Consider the following 23,988-nt stretch of genomic DNA (forward strand, 5'->3'; position numbering starts at 1 on the left):
GGCCATCCATCACTTTTGTTCCACAATTATCTACAGTCTTTACTGGTCTATCATATAGAAACCCATTAAATTTGCTGTTTGCTATAATCTGAAAAGCCCCAATGGGTATGAATACTTTTGTGAGACATTGTATTGATTGAGAACATGTGTTTTTCTGTGATTTGGAGGCAGCCAGTGTGCCCGGCGAGGTCTGTAGGTACTTAGCTATGCTGGCTGAATGTCCTGCTCCTCGCATTAAGGGTGATGAAGTCTAAGCACCATTGATCTGGGAGCAAAATTGATAAGGCCAGAGGGAGTCATAGTCACAATCCTTTCTGGGTTGTGGGAGGTTCTGCCACACGGTCCGACAGTCTCATATATTGTGTTGTCTGCATTCAGTTGCACTATAGATTTATTGCAGAAGGCCCAAATGACCACCTCTACATGGGTCAATAGGCTGAGTTCAGTTCCACATACAAGTGTAAGGATCATAGGGAGCCATGCATCACCTGAAGGAAAACGTTTTAGTATTCCAGATCTTTCTCACAAGGATATACGGAGGCGGATAAATTTGTTTGCACCCCTTAAGGATGCGTACATTTGTCCTCTACAGCAGTAGCATAAATTTATACTGAAAATTTGAATACGCCAACCTTTAATTTCAGCACATTTTATTTGGTGATGTAAGATGTTTGTCTTACATGTGCCACAATTTGTATCTCACAATTCATTTTAAATGTATGTGACTGAAGCATCTTTCAAATTGTGTACTTTATTTTTCAGTTAATTAGAGGAGGCTTTTATTTACAAATTCATATTTTTTGGTTTCCTGGGGTATAAATACGGGGTGGATTTTATCATAAACAAAATTTAAAACGGTGCCTCAGACTCTCTGTTAAGTATAGCTGAGGATCTATGATGTTGTGGTTTTGTTACTATTCCAAAGGCATTGGCAAACGTCTTTAAGCGCTATGAATTAATTTAAATACTGATTTTACTTTAACATCAAAATCACACGGCTTGTGTCAGTAAACTGAAAATTGGTCATGTTTGAGTCTTTCAATGGAATAAAGATTTAAAACTTGTCCATAACAACAAAGAAGTTGTTCCAGATGAACGAAAACTTTCTTTCAAGGCCATGTCAGTCCCAGACCAAAATCCTGTTGAAAACCTGTGAGGTGAGCTAAAGAGAAGCAAGAAGTGGTCAAAGGGTTTTCTGTAATCCATCAGGATGATGGATTACAGAAAAGTACTTTTACGAGCACTAATAATAAACTACAGCCACCAAACCAGTGCCTTAAATTACAGACTTGATTTTTCAGTACGAGATTCTGCTTCTGCAGTAAAAGCTAAATTTCTTTCTACTTGTCTTAGCTAGAACTGCCAACCAATTTTTTTTTATTTTCCATATTTGATGAAACAAACGTGAATTGTTTTGTTTGTGTTTCTCTGATTCTGTGTTGCATGGTGATGCTTCCAGCTTCAGTGTGGCCTCTCTCTTTCTCTTTTATCTCTGTCCTGCATGCCATCCTGGATTCACTGACTTTACTCAGCTGCGATACTCGTGACTCAGCTAACCACCCCCTACATCCGCATCGCCCCAGCGGCCGGGGACAACCAGCTAACAGGTCAGGCCCAAAGACACTCACACACATATGTGATCGCACTCACAGCTCCCTCAACAGGAGAGAAACAAAACAAATGCATGTGTGCAATTTTTGATTATTCTCTTGTAATTTGCATCAGAGCATTATGATTAACTCAAAGGCATTCAAATAATTTTTTTTCTACATTCATCTCCTCTGTTTTGGTGGACATGAAAAGCCTGCATGAGGAGCGATTGTTGTTTTGATTACTCACCGAAGAAGATTTCAGACAGGAGTTAATCCTGCTTCATGAATATTTCTCATTATTTTTAGGCAGATTAGGTGAGTGTTGGTTGTTAGTTGTGGCAACTTCAAGCATACAAAATTATGCTAAAGAGCAACTATTCAAAATCTGCCCAGTTCCTCCTTGCTGAGCAGAGATCCTGGATCTCTCTGCAGCTAAATCATAGGAATAGTGGATGAACCTTCAGCTTTTTCGAAGCTCAGACAGGGATTTGACGCTGACAGCATTTCTGCAAGATTAGTGTGAAACAATGTTTGGGGACAAAATCACCTCCATCACTCCTGACATGATGTCTTTCACAGTCTGGCAATCCTTCACCGTTTTGCCTAAAATTATATCTATTTTTCAAATAAATCTTGCTGATAACGGCACAACAGAGCTGAAACAATATGTCAAATTTATCCCAGGATAGATATCTACTCTTTTTTTAAGAGGGGAAGAAAATGGGAATCTCACCTGAAGATTTGGTTGACATGACCATTTATTTTTCTAAATTTACGGCCGGTGACAAGGAATAATGGTGTTTCTCAGGTGGACGGTTGGGATTCTTCTATTTTTTCTTTTTCAAGTACTTCTTATCATTTCCCAAGAAACGAATGCTGTTAAAAAAGCTGCTTTTTAAAAGAACTCAGCTCTTCTTGTGCGTTTTATATGGGCTATCTCCTCCGAGGCTGATATTTAGTGTTTTGGTTCTTTTTTTAGCATTTTTATCTTCTTGGGTATTATCTTTTCTGCCCTGCATTGTGCATTTTTCCTCAGCCTAAGAACTATTTGCCCCAAATGTGATTAATCAAGGGTAAAGTAGGTACACACTTATCTCTAGTGGTGCAGCTTTGTCCACAGATTCCTGATTGTCCACAAAGGACAGAGCTAAAGGTGGAGTCTTTGGGACAGTTGGAAGTTACTTTTAGTTTTTGCTTTGTTTTACTTATTTGTGTGTATTTATGGTTCCTAAATTTTACTCAGTGCAGCTGACTGTGCACAAACTCTATGGAGAGGAGGTCTCAGCTCTGCATTGCTGCCTTGTACTAGTAAAACTTCATTGCTGTTAGATGTGTGAGGAAAAAATAATCCTTAGCTGGATAAAAATCTTTAAAAAATTCAGACCACAAAAGCAGTTAAAAATAAGTCAAAGGAGAACAAAACTAAACTCAGAAGGCAGTAAAAAAAACTCAAGATATAGAACAGAATTAGTTGCCATAAGGGATTTTATTCACACGAATAGGCAAAAAGCTCTAGGTTCCCTGGGAGAAATTGAACTTGTTTTGTGTAGATATTCTTATTTTCACTCTTTCTGTCATGTTTTAAAGACTTCCTGGAAAGGTAAACCAATAATATTACATTTCCAGTTCTGGAATAGATATGGACTAAGCAACGGCCTTCCTAATACATGGCTTTTATTGTATAATGTGGAAACTGCTGGGAAGTTGGCCCTGTTTCCTAAATAACCCAGTTAGTGATCAGGGGTGCACTGATAAATCATCCCTGGTTTGGTTAATTTTTGAAGACAGGCTGATACTTAATTGGCAACTCATGTTTCTTAAAGATCTTGATTGGTGATTGGCTACAACATTGCAATAATTACTAGTGAGTATTTGTCCTCTTGGGGATTCTTTGTCCCCAACCATTGCAATTTTAGCCCAGTATGATAAGGCAATGCACAGCTTAACATTCAATTGCACTACAACATTGCAACTGATACTTTAGCCTACATAATTTGATCTCCATCCAAGAAAAGTGGGATCAGATTTTTTTGGACATGTTAAACAACTCCATTGTCTAAGTAAAAAAAATAAATGACAGTAATGACATTTGTTAGTCTCATGCAATGCAATGCAGACTTTCTGTCTGCTCTGATAAAGATTCAGACATCATAGCATGAGTGGCTAACACAGCAACGGAACTGATCTATTTTCTGGTTAATTAAGCTTATAAAGACCTGACTACAAGACATTTTTTTCTACACCCTACCTCCTAATATACAATTTTAGGAAATGGCAGGAAAGGACAAAGTATGACAGCACTTTAAACAAGATTTAATTGATATTTCTGCTCTTTAATTTGGCTCCAGTGAGTGTCTCCTAACACATTGTGATGTTTTTCAGGAGCAGCCACTCACAAACCTGACGCGGTTGAGCCGGAGAAGCAAACAGACCACACTGTAAAGATTGCAGGCGTCATCGCTGGTATCCTCCTCTTCGTCATCATCTTCTTAGGCGTGGTGCTCCTCATGAAGAAAAGGTAAGCTGTTTTTCTTTTTGTCCTCCTTACTCATTTAAATACAATTTCAAATTTGTGTAGATGAGCTTAAACTCACTTGCAATGTGCAACAAAGTAAGGGTTTTCTTTTTTTTTAGTATTTCCCATGTTTCTTCCTCAGAATGGTAGCATTATCAGTGGCGTCATAAAAAATTAATTTGATAATGTTGATACGGCCCATTTGCGCTGTTTACATCCACGGGATACAAGAGTGGCATGAAAAATTAATCCGTTTCTATGGCGCCCTCAAACAAATGTGCAGCACTTCATTGATACTGGAGTGGGAATAGAGGGGGAAAAATGTTTTTCGAACGTTGTGGTGTGGAGAGGAGGCATAGAGGAGATAAGAAAGAAAATAAGATGAGAGGCTCAAAGGAAAAAGATTCTGGCTGCATAGCTGAAGGCAAAGTTTACATTAGCTCTTGGACCCCATACTCTAGAGATACCCACTGCACAAATCCCACTAATCAGGGGAACTAATGCTCAGCAAATATCAGCCCCCTTTTGTCCAAAGTAAAGGTTTGAAATAACACTATCAGTTTTTGTAGACATTTCCTCCATGGATATGAGTTACTTTTCTGCAGTATCTTTCTGAAGTTTAGCATGGGTTGGGTGTAAGCTGCTTTTTCAATTGGATATTTTTTAGTTGAAAGTGTCTTGAAGTATTAATTTTCCTTGAATTGTTTTCACATTTTGTCATGTTACATCTCCAAATATTGTTGTATGGTTATGTGGTAGACCAATGCAAAGTAGTACACAACTTTGAAATGAAAGGAAAATTAAGGATTGTGTACAAAATCTGAAAGATGTGATGCACTACTTTGAAATAGAAATACTAGAAGCAGACAAGTCAGAGATAAAATTGTGGAAAAGTGTATTAAATTGTTAGCTTAAAATGGAAAAAAAGTATACCAAACCAAAACATGTCAAGAATACGTTGAAGTTTATGGTTGTAATGTGACAAAATGTGAAAATGTTTAAGAATTAATAAACGTAAACGCCCTGTTGTACAGTAGATTGGGTAAACGTAGATGGCTGGGAAGGCAGATCTGTGTCATTTACTGCAATATCAGCACCATGTTCACCATGTTTACTCCTGCTTGTAATATAGGTTCCATTTCCCACAGCATGGCCCTGTTTGTGTAGCTCAGCAATCAGTGGGTGGGTGTGAAAATCAGCACCAAGTAATGGAATTGTTTTCAATTAGTCTTAATCAAACCGGAGATGGAGGAGACTCCGTTGGTTGAATTTTATCTAATTTACCGTCACCAACCAGGGAATCAGAGTTGTGTTTAGACATTCGAGTCACTCATTAGGTTCCAACCTCAGAGGTCAGATATGGTAATTCTCTTTATAAGTGTATAAAATGACATGTTGATTAAAAAAAGGGATTAGTTTTACTTCAGTTAAACTTCACTGAACTTTACTTAGACTCCCCTTACTGAACAAGACATGACTCCAAGCAATCACCTTTGCCCTCACAATCACTGGTTTACCTCCACGTGTGCCACCATATCTGATTTTGTTCATTTCTACTCTTTTTTCAAACATTAATATATTTTTACTTTTTCTTTCCTTTTCATTCCATCCCCTCCCCACCTCCTCCACCACTGCTTAAATCCTACCACCACCCCTCTCGGCAGAAGAACCTATCACTCCTACACTTACTACCTGTAAGTAACCACTTTGTGTAATGTTAGTGCCATGCTTCTCACCCACACGCTGTTTCCCTCATGCATGCAAAGAGCCATGTCATCCACCTCCTGCCCAGAGCTATTACAGAGGCCCAGCTGTAATCTCTGCTGGAAGGATGGGATACGCCACTCCAATGCATCTCCACGCTATGAGCACATCATACTGTATGTCACATTGGCACGATTTCTGACGAAAAGCAGACAGGCGCCGCTACTCCCCCGCAATTACAAACCTGACACTGGAATGCTGCTGCTGACATAATTTCTGTTGCACTTTACAGAAATTTGTTTAAGAAGGGATGAAGCTCAACTTGCTGCCTTAATGATTGTCCAACTGCCAAACTTATCTTATGAAACAAGGATGAAAAAAAAAAAAAATCAATGCAGCTACTGATGCATTTTTACTGAGTGTGAATTTTTCATTCGCCTCCAGTGGTTTCATCTCCGTTGACTTGTCAAAACTGCAGTTTTTGAGGTGCCCATCACAGCACTTTTATGCTTCAGTTCTGTGCAGGACTTCAGTAAGTTTGTCCGAATATTTTTCCAACCTACTAAGATTGGATAAATAAGTCTGTGTGGAGCTAACCACATTTATTACCCCAGAAACTTAAGGATGAGCAAATATGTTGATTAAACTCAATCTGCATGCGATCATTTTTGAATTTTTCTTTACCCCCAACATCCTTTTTTGCTTATGTTCAACGCATGTTTTTTTTGGCATTCGATGCACATCCATGCCATTGACTCTCTATGATGATAGTGGAGTTGTGTCTTTAGCTGGCAGGATGTGATCACAGATTAGCTGCTTTTCTATTTCCATGCCTCTAACATCATGAAACAATAGCCCCAACCAATCTTGCTGCTTCCGAAAAATACAGATGATTTGACATCACACCATTTAATGGTAAAGAAGCTTATTCTGCGGCTCTGCCTTCCCCGCCGTAGCTCGTCGGCTCCCCTCTGCACGGCCTTTGTGATGGATGCCGACTAATCTGTCTTGAGATGGGCTGTGATCAGAGAAAAGAATGGAGGCTGACTCACATCAAAGAACATCTCAGAATACACCTGGAGATAATACTACTCTGAATACTCGGCGTGTCACTCATGCTAGATCACAGCTGTCTTGAACACAAAGCCCCGATGACTTAGCGGAGTGGCGTCTTCAAAGCCACGAGCTAGCACAATGGCCATAACTGTGCAGGGAGAGATTGTTTGGCTGTCAAATAGTCAAAAAAGGAAGCACAGCATTGTTTGCTGTTTTATTATTGGATACAGATGTCCTTAGTTCATGCAGTCTATTGAGGAGAGCATAGGTTTATGGTTTTAAGGTGAAAAACAAATGCCACTTAGCGTGAAAAGAGGAATAAGAGGGGTCAGGACTCTTTAGGCTACTGGTATAACATTGTGTTGTTCTGTTAGTTTAGGAAAACATCTGCTGAAATTGAAGCATTTCTGGTTACAGTGTGGGATTTTCTCGCTCCTTCAAGATGTTTTTCAGCATCTCCCCAGAATTTTATTTGGCACATGACAGTTGGATGATATAATAAAATTCACACAAAATGTAAAAATCTACAGCTCTGAAAAAAGACCCCTTAAAATGATCAGTTTGTCTGATTTTACTATTTATAGGTTTATGTTGGAGTAAAATTAACATTATTCTTTTATTCTATGAACTACTGACAACATGTCTCTGAAATTCAAAGCACAAAATTTTGTATTTGTTTGCAGAAATTGAGAAATGGTCAAAACAACGAAAAGATGCAGTGCTTTCAAACCTCAAATAATGCAAAGAAAACAAGTTAATATTCATTTAGAAACAACAATACTAATGTTTTAACTCAGGAAGAGTTCAGGAATCAATATTTGATGGAAGAACTATGAAGTTTCCAAAGGGACTCAGTTCAGTGGGATCTTATTTTTTTCTAGAGCTGTATATGTGGAATGTGCTCAACAAAGCAACATTTGTTTGCAACATTGCTCTATTTTAATTATGATGTGAAGACTTAAGCAAAGACATAGGGCAAATGTTGCTGCGGTTTTCTAGAGAGTTTATTCGATAGAATATAAATCTTGATTTACAACAGGCTCATGTTGCTCAGGTAGAAGCTGCAGTCAGCTCTCTAACACTTACAGCCCACTAACTCGTTTTAAAACAGCATTACTTTAATAAGTGTAGTGGTTGGATCTTCTTTGTCAATCAATCAGCTTAACATTGTTTCGCAGAGCACTTTATTCCCATAAGTGTTACATGAAGTGCTTTACAGAGGATAATCTCTTGTGGCAAATCTTATAAAACTGCTTACAATGTTAACACAGCCATGTTGCTTGTTCATGCATGTTCTACAAAAACCAGGGAGTGTAGTGGAAACACTTTGCTAGCATTAAAGGGTCAGGCTGTGAATCAAACGGTAGAATAAGCTCAGTTAATTATTCAAAGTAGTTTAAAAAGTTTATCTAAAGAAACCCAGCTGATTGCATCAGATAGTGCATTGAATATTTTACTGTGCGAAATTTTTCTGACATTTTTGACTGACTTTTCTTGGGTTAACTTCCAAAAAATATTATTTGGTATTTTAGAAAAATGTAGACAAGTAGACATGTGAAAACGTACTTTATACTACATATAGAAGTATGTTGTTTGTAGTAAAATATCACAATTCCAAACAATTTCCATTTAAGTGAACTAAATATTTTGGGTCTACTTTGTGTGTTTTCAGACATTGGCATAATAGTTTTGCCTCTACCAACTTGTGCTTGTATCAAGTGTTTTCAAAATGTTTATACAGATTGTTTTGGAAAGCAAGTTATGACAAAATAAATCCTTGAGTTTTGTAAAGCTACAATCCTTCTTTTGCAACCATCTCCTTCAGCTTTGTCTTTTTTGTATTGATATTGTGAAATCCAACAATCAAAAGCATTTAAAATTGGAAAATACAGTGGTGAACTGATCAGCAACAAGAAATTTAAAGGCCATTGCAAATTTATTTACGTCTTTCAAGATCTGAATATGTTAAAATGATTGACAGAAGAACTACAACATAAAAAGCTGTTTTATTGCATTCATGTGGATCAAAAAAATTTAAATAGGGGCAAGTCCAGATACACAAATACGACAACATTAATCCCTAACAATGTATACAATAAATATTGCATGTAAGTTTTCGTTCAATCAGCCAGTCAAATTTAGCAAACATGTTACACAAACCCAAAGTTTGTGTTGCTTTATTAATTGCAGACCATCTTTTGGACTTTCTCCTGAGTCTCTTCCTCAGCTCTGATGGGAACTGTGTTGCCAGTCATAAACTGACAACACGTGTATGATTGATGAAACCCATTAACGTTCCGACGCATTCATCAAAGTCGTTTAAAGCCACGAGAACATCCTACGGACGGCCAAAAAATATGCACTTTGGGTTTACCGCCAGAGGTGACTGTGAGGGCCTGCGCCCATCACAACATCAGTCAGAGCGCTCATTAGGAATGCGGTTACATGTTCGATCAAATATATGACTGCCTTTTAATCAGGTGGCTGCACCGGCTGCTTTGCATGCTGCTGCTTGGGGACAAGAAAGATCAATTGGCACAGGGCAGAAGTTGTGATTGGGTCTTTATCCCCATGAGAACTGGATTCATCCATCAAGTAGCAGTGAAGTTCAGTTAAAACACACTTAGTGTGCCACTCTCTCAATCGGCTGTCTGTATTTTCTTGTTGTTCCTAAACTTTAGGTATGTGATGTGGTTATAGAGTCCTTAGATGTACCATTGAATGCATGTTTGTTTGCCCTTTAAGATACATAATATGTAAATATTATGTAGATATGTAATAACTACAACTGAAGAAAAGTGTTACTAAAAGGGTAAATGAATAACGAACATTTTAAATTTCTCATGAAATAATTTTACTTGACCGGCCACTCCAAGAAAAGTTCACCATATGTTTTCTGTTTGTGGATAATGGCTGTTACTCTGGTTAAATAGAGCCACAAAGTATTAGACATTCTGACTCATAAACTTATTATTGCACTGAAAGTTGAGTAATTTCCACTGGAAACAGAGACCATGTTTTTGCTGTTTAAAGTTGACTTCCGCCTATTTGCGATTTAGTATTTACAAATTCATATACTGACTGTGGAATGTAACTCCAAATTCTGCCTTTTCATACGGCATATCTCACATATTTTCAAGAAAATTCAGCTTGGGAAGCTGAAATACAGACACAGAGCTACCGCTCTTGCGGTTAACTGACATTTGCAAACCAGCCAATCCAGGAGAGCCATTCATTTTCCTTTCTGCTGATTGGCTGTACCCCCAAAAGCAGAGATAAGGAAGACTGTAAATACTAACTTCTGCAGTAGTGCTAACACAACTTATACTGTCTATATTAATGCATATTAAGATATGTTTGGTGTTTTAACTATTAAAATAGGCAGTTATAGTCTGTTTTTAGAGGGGGTGTCTAGTATTCACTGCTTTTAGCTACTTTTGGGGCAGTTTTGGTCCCTAAGCCCTGTGAATATCAAGGGTGTACTGTATCAACTTATTTAAAACATGTTATTTGAAATAAATTGTCAGTTTATAGATACCAGGTACTGACAACTTTTTGAAAATGAAATAATGTGTGTAAATACTAAAAAAAAATATGCCTTCCTCTACCTAAAGTAAGGCTTTATGTAGAAATTGAAGAGTCTGCAATTTCACCTACATATAACTCATTATTCTGACATTATTACCATCTTTCCATATGTCAGTTTTAATAATCACTCCCACTGCACTAGGTGACAGGAAGAGGGTTGTACTAAATGTAGCAATGTTTAAGACAAAGTGCTTGAGGCAAACACCTTCATTAAACTTTACAAGTTGAGCATGTGGCGAGAATTGTATTAATTGGTACAAGCCTCGAAGAGTTTTGAACCTACAAGCTCTGCATCTTGATGAGGTAGAAGAAAAAAGAAAACACCTCGAGCAGGCCAAGAGGGTGCTGTGCGAGAATTGATCTGGTTTTAAAAAAAAACAGCATTATCAAACATAAGCAGTACTATATCGTTGAGGGAGGCTGACCTACAGGGAGTGCTGCTTTTACAATGCAGTGAAAATATATTTGCCCTTTTACAGATGTTTTTCTTATCAGTACTTGCTTTTTTGTTGGATTTGATTATTTTTGTCTTTGGGGAATTGACTTTATTCAGCGCATAATAGGATTTTCTGGCTTAAGCAGCCCATTTAGGGTCATGCTAGAGCATCTTAATCAGATTTAATTTCAGACTTTGACTGGACCACTCCAAATCCATCTGCTTCATAACTCAGTTGCACTTGAGCTTTGAATCGCAAAGGGAAGCTCCGACATTCTCCTTATGGATTTTCTGTTTGAGACCAAAATTCATGGGTCCATCAATTATGGCTAGATGTCCAGGCCCGGAAGCAGTGAAGCAGGCCAGAACCATCAAACTATCAACACCAATGCTCTGCTAGTTTTACACAAAGACAGACACCTTCTAGAAAAGTTCCACTTTTATTTCAGCTGTCCACAAAATATTTTTTGGACCATGATGTTTTCTACAATCTACTCAATGTGAGGCCAGCATCATGTTTTATCTTGAAATTCTACTATGGATGCTATTTTTTCCCAGTTTCTTATCAATGAATCATAAACACTGGCTTTAACTAAGCCAGTGAGGAGTCTTGTGAAAAACTCTTATAGAAATTTCGTAGAAATTTAAAAAACACATAAATAAAATGCTTACGTGTGTAAAGTATGTGTAAAAAATTTTTTGTTGTTGCTATTCTTGATTTTTCGTTCATATATTTCACTGATCTTGTGGGGTTTACTTGCTTTAGCTCTGCATAGCTCCACATGATATGACGCTTCAAGTGTCATGTCCCTTTAAGACATGACACTTGACACAACCTGGCTCTGCAACAGAGCCAGGTTGTGCAACAGAGCCAGGTTGCAGTGGTAAAAATATGAACTACTTTCTGCTGTAACTGCAGTTCATTTAACTATTTGCAAGAAAAACTCATGTGACTTGTCCATCATACTTGATGGGCCTTTTGATCTCGAAATGACGCCAGAGCCGTCATCGTCTCAAAGTGCCGTTAGCTAGCACCTCTTGGCAGACCTCACTGTGGAAGAGAAGCATCTTGCGATCCAGCCCAATAGGAGACACATTTTAAATAGTCATTTTTATTTAATTTTGATTGGCCCAGAATCACCACTCACTGTAGCTTTAGGTACACAAAAAATATATATGCATACATTTATGGTCTTTGGCATGGGCTTGTTCAAGTTGGCTAAATGTGCGCAGTTATTTTTTTTTCTGGCTTATTTTTTTCCTCGTGTCGCACCCAGGAGGGAAGGCGTACTCCATACTTTGAAAATCTCTGCTTTAAATTATCTTCTGTTTTTATTTTACTGTTTTTATTACCCCCTAAATGAGTTGTTCATGCAGTCTTGGAGTAATTTTGGTAGCCAGCCTATCATGGAAAGGTTCACCACCATTTCACCTCTTCTTGATTTATGGATAATTACTGTCAATGTAAATCTCTGGAGTCCCAAAGTCTTTGAAATGGCTTTCCAGGCAGATGAATGTCAAAACCTCTGATTTGTTTTTCAGGGTTGTTTTTTTTGGGGAGGGGGGAATCCGTTAACCTACTTCATACTGTCAGATTGATTCTATTGGAATGATTTAGGGAACTCAGCTTTACAATAAAAGGTGATTAATGAACATTAATTTATGACTTAAAGTGAGGATGTCTTATTCAGGTACAGAGCCAGGTTGTTGTTTTGAAAACCACATTTGGAATTTACTCTGGATGATCTGAAACATTAAAGTGTGACGATAAAGTGAAAAATGTACCCAACACTCATATTGTTAGGTACTTTTTAAATGGACAACATTTACGTTTATGAGGCATTCGGTGAAAATGACCATTTCTCTGTTAAAATGGCTTCAAAGTATCCAGCAAAACAGGTGGAGTGATTACATGGCATAGTTTAAACATGGTTGGAGGGAGGTTTGAAATAAAGCTCAGTACACACCCACTGAAATCCCCCCACTGAGTTAATCAAAGATGCTTCTGTTGCTCCTCCCTGCTGGACGTCAGTCAAATAAAAAAAACGTGCACGTCTGATGTTTATCCGGATCGTTTAATGAAGCCTTCTTTGTTACAATGTCACAAGGTTTAGGCCATTCTGACGCTGAAATGAGCCCCACCATGCTGAGCTTAATGTTTTGAAGCTCCTCTGTTAGAAGTTGCAGCCGTGTTAAACTCCAAATGAACAGACATCCTGGCATTCTGACAGAAAATCTGCTTGCGTTTTTATTTTTTTTAGTGAACTCATCGAGGTATGAGTCCAGTTTGCTTAGCTATGCCATGCCTGTCTTGAATTGAACTGCACACATCTAATGAGGATTGCCTAGTAATAGTTACCTGAAGTGTTGGCTCACTCTTTACTTCTGCAAACATTTCTGCTGTCTCATTTTCCAAATAAAAATGCTCGTCATTCAATAGGAAAATATCTTGTTTTATTGTTCAGCAGTTGCTACTTTAAATTTCTTGTTAAGATCTCTTTGCAATAGCCAACCGGAGATATTATAAATGGGCACATTTATCAACTTAAACAAACAATCCACCGTAAACTTCCTCTCACTCTCTCTCTTTGCATATCAGACTCAGTATTATAGTCTTCTATCGTTAATTTTTCTTCCCTTCCACAAATGAGGAAAGAATAGCATGCCAATTAATCTTCATCTAACACCCACAGTGCCTTGCAAACATCCTAGTATTACTGGCGCTTTCCTCATTTTTGGCACTGGTGCCTGTGCTGCCTCATTTATCTTCAGTGTTCTCGCTTCAACTGTCACACAGGCTAGGAAAAGAGGAAATCCAAGTCTTTGTGGGAATAAGAACAGTGATACAGTTTTAAAACCAGCCTCACAATAGTTCTTAATAGTCTCCTCCATGAGTGCACACAGTGCTGAATCAGTCTCAATATCGCCTGGGGTACATGGAGCTAACCTCTCCCCTCCTCACTCCTTACTATATTATGGAGATATAATGGAAAAAAGAGCGACAAGATTGCCATTTTGTTCCTGGCTCTAATTGCAGATTAAAGACAAAAAGTGAGTCCAGCTTGGGAAAATGTAACTACTTTGTCACCCGGCTTTCTGAAGAATGGATCCGCTATTAGCTTCACGTCGTGGCCTTCAGAGCAAATGGCTGTTTGAAGGCAGCGGGAGTCTGTTGCCATATGGCATGAGACAGTGACAAAATTGAATAAACAGAGGAGATTTGCGAAAACAAAGCAGCAGGAGAGCATCATTAGACAGCAGTTGTCCGCCAGAGAGGCTTCAATTCAGATAGGGAAAGGGGGTCACGCAGAGAGTAACAAAGTGCGAGAATCAGTGTGAGGGTTGCCATAGTTAATTTTTACACCGCTCGCTCCCTTCCAGCTACAGAGCAGCGGCAGACATCAGATGTGGCTATTACTTCAGTACTCATGCTGTTTGCTCCACTTTTTTTACTACATCGTGCATAAAACTATATGAAAATTGTCTCATCGGGTGGCATGGTAAGGCAGCGTTTATTGCCAAAATACCTTAACAATAATGTCAAAAGTTGGGGTCAGCTTCAGGAGGCTTTTAAACAGGGTTAACGGATAGCAAATTTAGTCTTCACACTGCAAAAACACAAAATCTTACCAAGTAGTTCTGGTCTGCTTTCTAGGGCAAATATCTTAAAACACTTGAAATAAGACAAAACTAACTTACAAGTAACTTTTCAGGAAGAAACTAGTGCTTTTTATTTTTCACCATTAAGGATTTACTTACTCTTGAAACTTGCTGGAAAGTTTCTTTTAAGTTAGTTTTGTCCTACCTCAAGTGTATTAAAATATTTGCACTAGAAACTAAACCAAAAATACTTAGTAAAATTTGAAATGTAAGTTTATTGTTGCACTGAGAATTAGCTGGTTTAGTGAACATCTTTATTGTCTAAAAGCCATCTTAAATAAAATCTGATCGTAAAAATGTTTTTAACACATACAGTACAGACCAAAAGTTTGTACACACCTTTCTAATTCAATGGGTTTTCTTTATTTTCATGACTGTTTATAAGGTGTCACGCCCCACTCATAGGCGATGACAAAAATGGGAGACAGACGAGCGGATCCATAGACACAATAATTTATTTTATCCAAAATATGCGCTGGGAGAACTGCTCAGCCATTCCGAGAGAGGCGTGGACCAATGCTGCTTGTCCGGAGGCCAACCAAGCAGACCCAGTGACTGACAGGACGTCAGTATTTATCAGCCACCCGGTGCGTTCAATTAACAGACCATCTACCTGCTTCCTGAAAAGAACAAAGAAAACAAATAATGGACTAGAGACACCTACTGGATAGGAGGGGATCGTCACAAAGGCAAGAAATTCCACTTATTAACCTGACAGGGCACACCTATGAAGTGAAAACCATTTCAGGTGACTACCTCTTGAAGCTCATCAAGAAAATGCAGAGTGTGTGCAAAGCAGTAATCACAGCAAAAGGTTGCTACTTTGAAGAAACTAGAATATAAGGGGTATTTTCAGTTGTTGTACACTTTTTTGTTTAGTGCATATTTCCACATGTGTTATTCATAGTTTTGATGCCTTCAGTGTGAATCTACAGTGTCAATAGTCATGAAAATAAAGGACACTCATTGAATTAAAAGGTGTGTCCAAACCTTTGGTCTGTACTCTATATTGGCGTATCTAGTCAAACATTAAACACATATAGTCAAACATCAAGTCCAATCAGTCTGCTTCTGCTTCTATTTTGTAAAGTATGTATATTTTGATCTAGGGTGTAAATGTACAGTGTGCTTCTTCTGTGTTAAGAGAGAGAAATGTACCTTTGCCATTAAAATCAATGAAAAAATGATTAATCAGAAAGTTGGTCAGACTGCCCTGCGGTTGGAGCTATCCCAGGAAATCAGTATGCCAGTCAGTCTTCATCAGTGTAGACAGAAAATATGCAAATCTTGGCATGATGTTGAGTAATTCTGTAACGTTATTGTCATTGCCACAACTTTTAAACGTGTAGGGTTAGGGTTAACTAGCGAACGTGTTAGCTAGCATGCTGGCGTGTAGCATCTTAATGTACCAGTTAAATTCGCATCTTTTAAGTTGGGCTCCAAAAACATAACATCACATACCTGTTAGGATTTATAGTCCCCATAAACTTAAGCACATTTATTCATTTATTTCATGTTTATATTGGACCAGAATCAGTTTTTCAGTTTTTAAGGAGAGAATAAGCTCACAGTGAGGTTAGATTATGTACAAAAAAGCAAACATTTTTGTGCCTCATGGTTTGCAGCCTGAGAAATCAATAAAAGGCATCTCTGTACAAGAATATTATGATGCCCAAAGGAAATCAATAGAAGTTATTGTCTAACAGCCTGAAGTAAAAGATCACAGGAGGTTGTGACCCCTGTTGTTCAGTAATCTGAATAAAAACATTGGTCTTTAAAGACCAAAAAACATTTCTTGTGTAGGATAGATCACGCAAAGGACACGACTCTGCTTTGTTTCGAGATGCTAATAAAACAAATTTTTCAATTGCTTTTACATATTATGAATTAATTGTATTTGTGTGCACCTTTGTATGGATTTGTCTGAATACAAAACTTTAATGTTGGTTGAACTGGGACCTGCTTGCTATAACACATCAACTTGAAGTGGGTCAGTATAAGCAGGTTGACTGTTTCAGTTCAGTGTTCACAGCTCTAATACGTCTGCCCCAAAATAATATAAGCTAATTTTAAATCATCAGGGCCACTGATATATTTGGGTTATAGTGTCAGATCTTCCTAAGGATTTATACTTTCCTCAGCTTGGATAAGCCAAATAAAAACTAATGTGGTTCAGCCCAGGGTAGATTATCCCAGCCATCTCATTACATTGATTAGTCATTGCTACCGGCCTCATATCAGATCAATTTGGGTGTTTGGGGGGTCATTATGTCCACATTGGTCTGATTGGGTGCTTTTTGTTTGTTTCCCCTTCCACAAAGGAAATTGGCCAAGAAGCGAAAGGAGACACTGAACAGCACCCGCCAAGAGATGACAGTTATGGTCAACTCCATGGACAAAAACTACACAGAGCAGGGCACCAACTGCGACGAGGCGCTGTCCTTCATGGACACGCACAACCACACCCTGAACACCCGCAGCGAATGCGCACTCACGCTCAACGGCCGGAGTGAGTGCACCCTCACCCTGAACGGCCGAGGTAAGATGGCTCCATGTAGGTGCTCTGGTTTATCTTTGTTTTTGTAAAATCACTAAAGTAGACGTTAAGGTGCTTATATCAAATCTGAACTGAATCATCAGCAACTGGTATAAACGTGAAGCTAAAACTAAAGCACAGTTGTTGTGAATTCCCCAACAACAAGAAAAATAAAATTATGTCAACACTTTCTTTTTCTTAAGTGTTCTTTTCATTGTTCAATGCATCTATAAAAAGTACATCCCATAATTTTTTTAACAAGACACTGCTGTTTTTGATTTTACTTAATCTAACACAAATTTCTCTAATTCTGTTCAAATAATCTGACTTTTCCAAAACCACTTGTGGAAGTGAAATGGATGAATTTCTGTGAATCATTTAGAAGAATCTAAATTAAATTTGACAAAACAACTTTCATTTTAAAAAGATATGATTAAAGTTACTACTTTAATCATAGCTTCATTTCTCACATTGCTTTTTAAATTCCTTCTTTTCTCAGCTCAAATTTGTTCAATTAATTCTGCAATGCTTTAAATTTACCTCTAGAATTACCATTGCTTGTTTAATGGTGAAAACACTTTAGAAAATCCTTGTTAACAGTCTGCTTGGAGTCTGGTAGTTAAATCAATAATTAAGCCATCATCAAATCCCAAACCAGACCTCAGAGCTTATCAGTAAACATTAGACAAGCCAGAAGTCTGTCTTCAGGTCATAAACTCAGCGCCGTGCTGTGTCCAATCCACCTGCCAACCAAAGTAAACACACTACATTTGCTCTCTTGCTGCAAACCCATTAGTTTTCCTCAGGTTATGTTGTTGATAGACAGCTGAGCTAAATCGTTCACCCGGAGCTTGACCTGCTATAATCCCGGCCCCAAAACCATCAGATTAAAACCCCAACCACAGCCTCTGTTTCTGCTCCTCTCTGGGGGCTGAGCCCCAAAGATGCTTTGACCTTGATTAACTGTCTGTTGGGGTACTTGTTCAAATCTGGCCCTTCTGTCTGCCAGCGTAAATGATTTAACTGCTTCATTTTGCACTCTGCCTGTCATTGTGAAGTCTTCTCACTCTCTGTGACCTTACATTACTGTCAGGAGTGTCATTTAGGCTCAAAACATTACACATGACAGATTATATTCCTGAACATACTGTCCTCAAAACCCAAACCGTGCTACGCTCAGCAGTTGTTGATGTTGGATGAGAAGACAATGGCTATCCAGAGAGAAACTGACAGCACCCTAATTGCTTAAATAAATATTACATATAAGCCCACATAAGCACTGTGGTTATTTTCTGTATGAAGACTGCATGCAGAAGTAATTTATTAGTCTTATTAGATACTTAAGAGCTTTATTTTAAATTTGCTGTGATGGACATTTTCTAACAATCATCTGAGAAAATAGATTTTGAATTCCAGGTTGCATGCAGTCATTAGGGCTGTTAATGAGGCATTGAACTCATCTTTTTTTTTTCAGGGAAATTATAAATCAACATTAAGATTCAAAATCAAGAATTTGATGCATAAGTTTGAATTATTATCTTCTGTTATTCTCCCAGAGTGAAAATTATTGGCATATGTGATTGTTTTCATTGAACCAATGCAACTGAAAACATCATTTGAAAAACACGTGAGGAATGATTTATAACCTTGTCAATAGGGAGGTAAAAAAATGTTATTGGCATTCCAACAATTGCACTTTTTTGACCAGCTTTTGGTTTTTAATTTTTTAAGCTAAAATAAATTTGACTGCAATTTGATCCCTTGAAATTGGCCTCTGTCTCTTTAAGAAGCTCCTATTCTATCCAACATCTGCCTTCAGTTTGTCATCACAACTACGTTAAGCCTTTAACATAGTTTTTAGTAGCGTTGCACTGAGAAGTAGCTTGTACAATGAGCTCAGCAGCCTTGCGGTTCTGCCAGGTGTTTACGAATTGCTGCTGCTGCTAGTCTGGAGGAGCTCAGTTGGGGACCGCATCTCCAAGGAAGAGCTTTGAGTAAATAAGCGGCGCACTGAATGAGTAAATGTTTAGGCACTCTGTAATGGTTGCCATGGGAGATTTAAAAAAATTTTCAAACATGCATGATAGAATCAAAGCAACATTCCAGGAATGTTTTTAATATGGAAATGACATTATAGTATCATATGAATCTTAAAAAATGTTTGTTTTATATAATAACCTTTTTTAGCACAAATATTTTTGGAAAAACAGATGTTCTCTGTCCAGCTAGACAGATGCTACAGGACAAAGATCCTAAGCACCCATCAAAACTGCTTTTGGAAACAGAATCAAGCTAAAGCAGACTAAGATGAAGCTTCTGGAATCGTACCAAAATGACTGAATATGCTTAAATCCAGGCTCAGTGCCAGGGAGCCGACCAATTTAAATGAACACTACCATGTCTAATAGGAGTAGACAAAGAGACAAAATCCAACCAGAATTACACCAGAAGCCTGTTTATTTCTCCAAAAGTGAAGTGTGTACATATATCTGAGTATATTATATATTTATATGGTTTGACCTTGTTGGGTTTGGAAGAGATCCACCATAAATTCAGACTTGTTTTGAATGTTTTTGAAACTGTGAGTTGTATTTTCAACCCGTCCTCTATAAAAAAGCAGTTCAAATGCATATCTGAAAGTTCAAAATTATTAGTATTATTAGGACTGTAGCTCTAACCTCTAACTTTTTTTTACTTTTATTTTTTACTGTTATTGTTTATTTACCACTATCAACATAGTGACAGTCAATTTCAGCAAGTATATAAAAGATACTATCAAACTTTCTGCTCTTTTATGCTACTTATTGTTTGTATCCAGTAATACTTTGATAAAATCGTCTATCAGTGTTTTGTTGTTAGTCATTTTAATTAACTCAGTTCACAAAGTGGAAAAAATCCAACTTTTTAAAGTTTGAAAATCATTTTACATGGAAGTTTGGCATTGTATGTGGAGAACATAACAAAATGGACATGCTGCTCGTGTCCCAGGTGGAGAGACAGAGTCTGTAGGTCCCACAGCGCAGAGGACACCAGGGCTATAGGTGCAGTTCCTGACTCTAATCACCCTTCTTGCAGTGCCTGCAAAACAGAACCCAGAGAGACAAGGACATGGTGTCCTGGTGGATGGTTTGTTCCAGCGCTACAGCAGCTTTGTGTCTGCTTTTTGGTTTCATAAACTGGAAAAATTAGAGAATTTGAGCAGAAAAATGTACAAAATCCAGTCTGAGGAGGCAGTTAGGACTTTCTAAAGTGAAATTGAATAATAATTCCACAGTATGTAGAAGTAAAACTAATTAACTTAAATTCAAGAGCATTAAAAATATTTTGAATCGCACAAATATTTAAATTTAAGTCATCTTACTCTCTTGGTTTCTGGTCCCCTTGAGCGGACCGCATTGAAATTTATTTTCAGCGTCTCAGAAATATTTGTAACCACAACAATGTAGAAGGGAAATGAAATGTTCTTAAAGTATTTTTTATCCGAAGATAAGACATTTGAATTTTTTTAATTTTTTTTTACAGTATGTTCAGTGCATATTTACAGCATTTGAACATTTCTTCTGATGTATTTTATTGGGAATGTATTGGAAAATTGTGAGCAAGAAGGAAAATTATTGATTTTTTCAAGACCTTTCTGTGTGGCATGCAATTGTATTTAGACCCCTTTACCAGGTTAGCCCTAAATAAAATCCTTTGCAATACACTGCCTTCAGAAGTCAGAAAATTATTGAACAGAGTTCACGTGTGTGTAAATTAATCTCAGCATAAATATAGCGAGGACAGGATTATGCCACATTTTTCAAATTTTTTGTTGTAAGAAATTTTGAAAACCAAGTGATTTTTTTCTTCCAATTTATATTTGCCTGCTGTTTTGTATTATCTTTGCATATAATCTTTCATTGAAATACATTTAAAAAAAATATGAGTACTTTTACAAGCCACATTGAAACGCCTAAGTTTTTGTTTTTTTCTTACACCAGTTGTGAATTTGTCCTGTTTTGCTTCATCTGCAGCTGGGTCATCCCCCTCCTCCTTCACGCTGCCAAAAGCCAACACTCTGACATCGTCCATCCCCACAAACTCGTACTACCCAGGTAATCATGTTACCTTTTTCTCTGTTAAATCCTAAACCAAAAAAATGCTTCTGTTGCAGTTTGAACAGCAAAGCTAACATATTAAGTTAATAAAATCAGGAAAATTAAGTGTCACGACAGATTAATAAGAGACAGCATTTTTACACAAGTTTTAATGAGTTTCACATTCTCTGTGAATCTTCATTCTTAATATAATTTACAAGCTGATCCTGCAACAAGTGACATAAACCTATCCAACATATTTACATGCTTTTTTTTTTTTTTAAAGGGTCTTACACAACGAGAAAGCAGACAGATTAAGTTTGGATGGGTTTTCACCCTGCTACATCCACGATCATGTTTTATAGCAGCTCACCAAGATGGATTATTAAATGTTCGATTGAGTTTCTACAGAGAATACCCATAATTGTGTGTCTTTTGTAATTACTTCACAGCCCATTGATTAGATGGAGGAAATGTCAGTTAGATTCATAATCAGCTAAACTTGCTGTATAATTAGCTTTTCCAAAAATCATAATCTATTTCTCATTGTGTTGTTTGGCGAGAAGCCAGGAAAAAGGACATATTTGTTCACTGCAAAAACACAAAATATTACCAAGTATTTTTGATCTACTTTCTTATCACACTTCAAAAAGACTAAACTAACTTACAAGTAACTTACTTTTCAGCAAGATATAGAAGCTTACGTTTAATAATTGTCTTTAATAGTGATTTTAAAAACAACAGTACTAGTTCCACTGGAAGATTGCTTCATATAACATTTTTCCCATGTTATAAGTGGAAAAAAATCTGCCAGTGGAACTAGTACTTTTTTTAAAATCGATATTAAGGAATTATTTACCTAAAACATTATTATTGATTCACTTGAATAAAACTCCTATATCTTTCTGAAAAGTTACTTGTAGGTTAATTTTATCTTATTTCAGATATTTAAACTTGAAACTAGACAAAAAAAATACTTGGTATAATTTTGTTTTGCAGTGTTTAGTTTTGATTTTGGATTGATTTGATGTTTTTTATTCACTGCCATTCTTTTCTCCTCCAACCTGCACTCGTTTGAGCAGATCCCTTTGTGCCAACGGCTATCTTAGGTGAGACAAATTCTTTTTTTTTTCTTCCAAATTATTGTTGCAGTAAAAGTCTGTTGCATTCATACAACTAAACCCAACAAAAAAACACATGTTTTTAAATTATTTTCAAACTTGGATAAATAAAGATGGCTTCCTCACCTCCATACCTGCCTGCTGCTTCCTCCTCTCCTCTTTTAACCCTTTCCACACCCCACCTTCCTCCCTCCTCCTTGACCAACAGGGGGAGCTCCTCTCTCGCGCTGGGGCTGGCTTCACTCCATCCCATCCGCATTGCGTGTCGTGCGTGTGATGTCACTTACGTGTTTGACCTCTCATATGCATGGACTAGACGTGGGGGGAGTGTGTTTAGGGGGCAACAGGAGGGCGGTGGGGGCGGCAAATCTTGCCACAGCAGCTGCACAGAGGCACTAAAACACTTCCTCGTTGCCCCCGTTTTTCTAGAAAAGCAAAATCCAAACATTTGGCCCAAACACTTTACAGGTACAACTAAATACATCAGAATATGATTGAACAAAACATTTACTTTAGTAATATAATTAAGTAAAACTGATGTGGTATGGATTTTTTTACACTGAATGATGCATTTCAAGAGTTTAGTTTTTAATTTCCATTATGGCTGACAGCAAATGAATACTAAAACGGCTTCTGAAAAAATTTAAATATTACATGAAACCAACAAAATAAAATTGTTTTACTATAATGTTGCAGTACTAAAAAGCATTTCATCCTACCACTTAACTTTCCATTAAAATGCTTGGATACCGCACTCTTATCATTAACGTTTTGGTGCTTACTCTGTGTTTCTGATATGAACCACTACTTACACTTTTTATGATAATTGCGTTGTAGTTGTTTTGTATTTATTGTTTGTATTGATTGAATTTTTTGCATTTATTGAAAAAACAATAGTGTATTTAATTCATTTTAACCTTGTTTGTATAGCCTTTTGGTTAATTCTGGCACATTTACAGAAATTTCAGTTAATGTGCATTGTCCCTACCAAACAAATGAAATTTAAATTACATAAGACAATAAAAGGGGCTGGAATGTGATGTTATGGACTAATAAAAAAATAATAATACTCAATTAAAATATAAACAATAGAAGTTATGTGTTATTGTAGATCACAGGGTAGACTCCTGACAGCCTCATTTCAGGTCACAATAGGTCTTTGCTGAAGAGGGTAGTTTATTAGAGAGTGCTGTATCCAAGCATATCTTCTAAAGTTGAGTGGAAGGAAAAACTGCTAAAAAGGTGTATGTGCAGTCGTCTTTCCTGAGCTAAGGAGGAAAGAGAAAGGACTGATGCTCAGGGGTCTCAAGTCCTCTTTTCATGTCAAAGAAAGTTTTATTTTATAATTTGGAGGTGAAGGTCCCAGTGTAAAGGAACAGAATCTAAATTGCTGGATGTCAGATGTGAAGTCAGTGATGATTTAAGGAGCCATGTCCTCTACTGGTGCTGGTCCACTTGGTTTTATCAAGTCTAAAGTCAGATCTTCTGAATTCATTTTCCAGCAGGACCTTTCACCTCCCAGCACTACAAAAAGGATTTAATATCTGGCTTAATCACCAAATGTCACTCTGCCTGATTGATCATCAGCCACATAGAGAGCCTATGGAGTATCGTCAAGAAGAAAATTAGGAACTCCAGACCCAAAAAATACAGATGAGCAACCCAAATTTCTTTAATACCTCAGCAGAACCACAGACTCCAGTA

The 23,988-nt window shown here is 37.4% G+C and overlaps 1 protein-coding gene across 11 annotated transcripts in view; it reads left to right on the forward strand.

Annotated features, from left to right (window-relative positions):
* Nucleotides 1–23,988, forward strand: part of LOC116721851 (receptor-type tyrosine-protein phosphatase mu) — a 200,052-nt gene that overhangs the window by 124,798 nt on the left and 51,266 nt on the right. For 5 of the 11 annotated variants that reach the window (XM_032565856.1, XM_032565855.1, XM_032565857.1 and 2 more), the window contains exons 14-19: nt 1,533–1,607; nt 3,975–4,110; nt 5,772–5,801; nt 16,873–17,090; nt 21,101–21,181; nt 22,246–22,272. In XM_032565856.1, the coding sequence (XP_032421747.1) occupies nt 1,533–1,607; nt 3,975–4,110; nt 5,772–5,801; nt 16,873–17,090; nt 21,101–21,181; nt 22,246–22,272 (567 nt within the window). The remainder of the gene's footprint in view (nt 1–1,532; nt 1,608–3,974; nt 4,111–5,771; nt 5,802–16,872; nt 17,091–21,100; nt 21,182–22,245; nt 22,273–23,988) is intronic. The other 6 variants (XM_032565861.1, XM_032565865.1, XM_032565864.1 and 3 more) reach the window with 3 other exon arrangements.

Source organism: Xiphophorus hellerii, chromosome 6 (assembly GCF_003331165.1).
Source record: "Xiphophorus hellerii strain 12219 chromosome 6, Xiphophorus_hellerii-4.1, whole genome shotgun sequence".
NCBI lineage: Eukaryota > Metazoa > Chordata > Actinopteri > Cyprinodontiformes > Poeciliidae > Xiphophorus > Xiphophorus hellerii.